At 36.3% G+C, this 2,333-nt stretch overlaps 1 protein-coding gene across 1 annotated transcript; it reads left to right on the plus strand.

Annotated features, from left to right (window-relative positions):
* The first annotated feature begins 267 nt into the window (after nucleotides 1-267).
* Nucleotides 268-943, plus strand: LOC125817948 (60S ribosomal protein L12). The gene has a single exon (XM_049497449.1). It carries the CDS (start codon nucleotides 305-307, stop codon nucleotides 803-805), a length of 501 nt encoding a protein of 166 aa, XP_049353406.1. The 5' UTR covers nucleotides 268-304; the 3' UTR covers nucleotides 806-943.
* The last annotated feature ends 1,390 nt before the right edge of the window (nucleotides 944-2,333 follow it).

Here is a 2,333-nt window from a genome sequence, read left to right on the forward strand (position 1 = left end):
AAGCGCAATTATGCAAACGATAGCTATAACATACAAATATGATTTTTATATTTGCTATATGTGAAAGTTGTTCTTAATCTATAACTTGAATATTGCCATTTACTTTACTACTATATCCAAGGCCTATAAATATTACTAATGGACTTGTAGATAAACCAAAGCCCAAATAATGAAATGTCTGATTACAAGCCCATTAAGCTCTGAAAAACCCTAGGTTTATAACTCTAATTTCTCCTCATTTTCATCCAAAAAATTGTGAAAAAAACCCTAGCACAGCCCCCTTCTCCGTCACAACTCTGCCAAAATGCCGCCAAAGTTCGATCCATCTCAGGTCGTCGAAGTTTTCGTCCGAGTTACCGGAGGTGAAGTTGGAGCGGCGAGTTCACTCGCTCCAAAAATCGGTCCACTAGGTCTTTCTCCGAAGAAAATCGGTGAAGACATTGCTAAGGAAACTTCAAAGGACTGGAAGGGTCTCAGAGTTACCGTCAAACTCACTGTCCAAAATCGTCAAGCTAAGGTATCAGTTGTACCTTCCGCTGCCGCACTTGTGATTAAGGCTTTGAAGGAACCGGAACGTGATAGGAAGAAGACGAAGAATATCAAGCATAATGGAAATATCTCGCTTGATGATGTTGTCGAGATTGCTAAAATTATGCAGTCTAGATCTATGGCTAAGGAATTGAGTGGAACTGTGAAGGAGATTTTAGGTACTTGTGTATCTGTTGGTTGCACGGTTGATGGTAAGGATCCAAAGGATTTGCAGCAAGAGATTTCTGATGGAGATGTCGAGATTCCTGAAAATTGAAGAGCTGAAAACAGGTCGTTTGATTCCATTTGCAGTAGAAGGTTAAATTCAGAGTTTCTCTCTCAATATAGTAGTTCTTAAATTTGGATTCATGCTGTTTTGTTTTTGAGAGAAATGTTATCAGATGATACTTTTCATGATGAAAAAAATCTTGATTTTACTTTGCGTTATTAGAATATGGATGATCTTCTATATCTTAATATAGCCTGGATTTTGTTAATTTTGTTGCAATGCTTTTCCTGAATGCCGTATTTTCGCAATGTTTTGATGAATTGTAGTCTTCATCATATGCGGCATACCCTCTGTTTTCAGTGTTGAATACTTGATATGAACCTGCAATGTGAGGGTATCAGTTTTACATGACATATTTACTGCTCTGTTCTGCCTTCCTCCAGCCAGGGTCTTTCTAAAACAACCTCTCTACCTCCATACGGTAGGGTAAATCCACATTTGGGAATACATTGTTGTTGAGTTATTTGGTTTCCTCGTGTCTTTTTAGAGCTGTATGATGTTAAGATTTGCAGTTCATATTCTAGAGATGATACTTTTCTGTGCATATCCTATGCCCAAGATTAGTTTTGAACAATCCAAGAGCTTCTATGCGTATTAACTTGTGCTGTTTGGTATTTCGATTGTCGAATGTAATAATGCCACTCAGTGAGGACATGACATTAGATAGGATGGTATTGAGGTTAGTTGCTCGCGGATTAGAGTAGGAGGTAGTTGGGAGCACTGTTTATGTCTTGGTATACGCCTTAATCATCTTGTTTTTGATATTTGTTACCATATGATGTTATTGTTCTTTTTATTTGCTGTGTATGGCTTGTCATATTTCATTGTTCATAAGTATACTCTGATTTGATGCACATGAGTCGATAGTCTTTTGGAAATAACTTCTTTTCCTCCACAAGGTGGGATAAGAGTTGTATACTCTCTAGTTGTTGTACTAATGCAACTTCTCCTCCTGCCTTTGCTTTCCCTGTATCGTCCTGTCAAATATTTTGAAGCCCACTTTTTCCTTCCAAAGCAAAATAATCACTATTGTGCTCGATCTACATCCTACCTAACTTGATTAAGCTTTTCTTCTTACACAGAAGGTTTTTGCTCTCATGTGTGTTTTTCACTTCGTGTAGTTATTAAGGCTTTATACGACTCTATCTTGGTGATAAGTTCTGCTTTAGTTGGTGTGCAATAAGTGAATTTTGGGATAGGAGGTCTTGTCGCCGTAGGGTGTGCATTCGGTTTTGAAAAAGTATAACCCAATCCGAACCAAAATTTTTTTGGCTCGGTTCGGTTTTTCTCTTTTCGGTTTGGCTATTCGGTTATAACTTATTTCATAACTAATTAATAACATAATCAAAGTTATATTTGTATGCTTAAAAAATAAAAATTTCATATAAGGAAAAGTAATAATATTGAATCTCTTAAATATTCTTTCCATTATAATTACGAGTAAAACATTAAAACACAATACTATCAATAATTTCAATGAAACTAACTCTAAACTCTAAAGTACTATCACTATTCA

This window comes from Solanum verrucosum, unplaced genomic scaffold (genome assembly GCF_900185275.1).
Source record: "Solanum verrucosum unplaced genomic scaffold, falcon-dt-bn FXZP01000253.1, whole genome shotgun sequence".
In the NCBI taxonomy this organism is placed as follows: domain Eukaryota; kingdom Viridiplantae; phylum Streptophyta; class Magnoliopsida; order Solanales; family Solanaceae; genus Solanum; species Solanum verrucosum.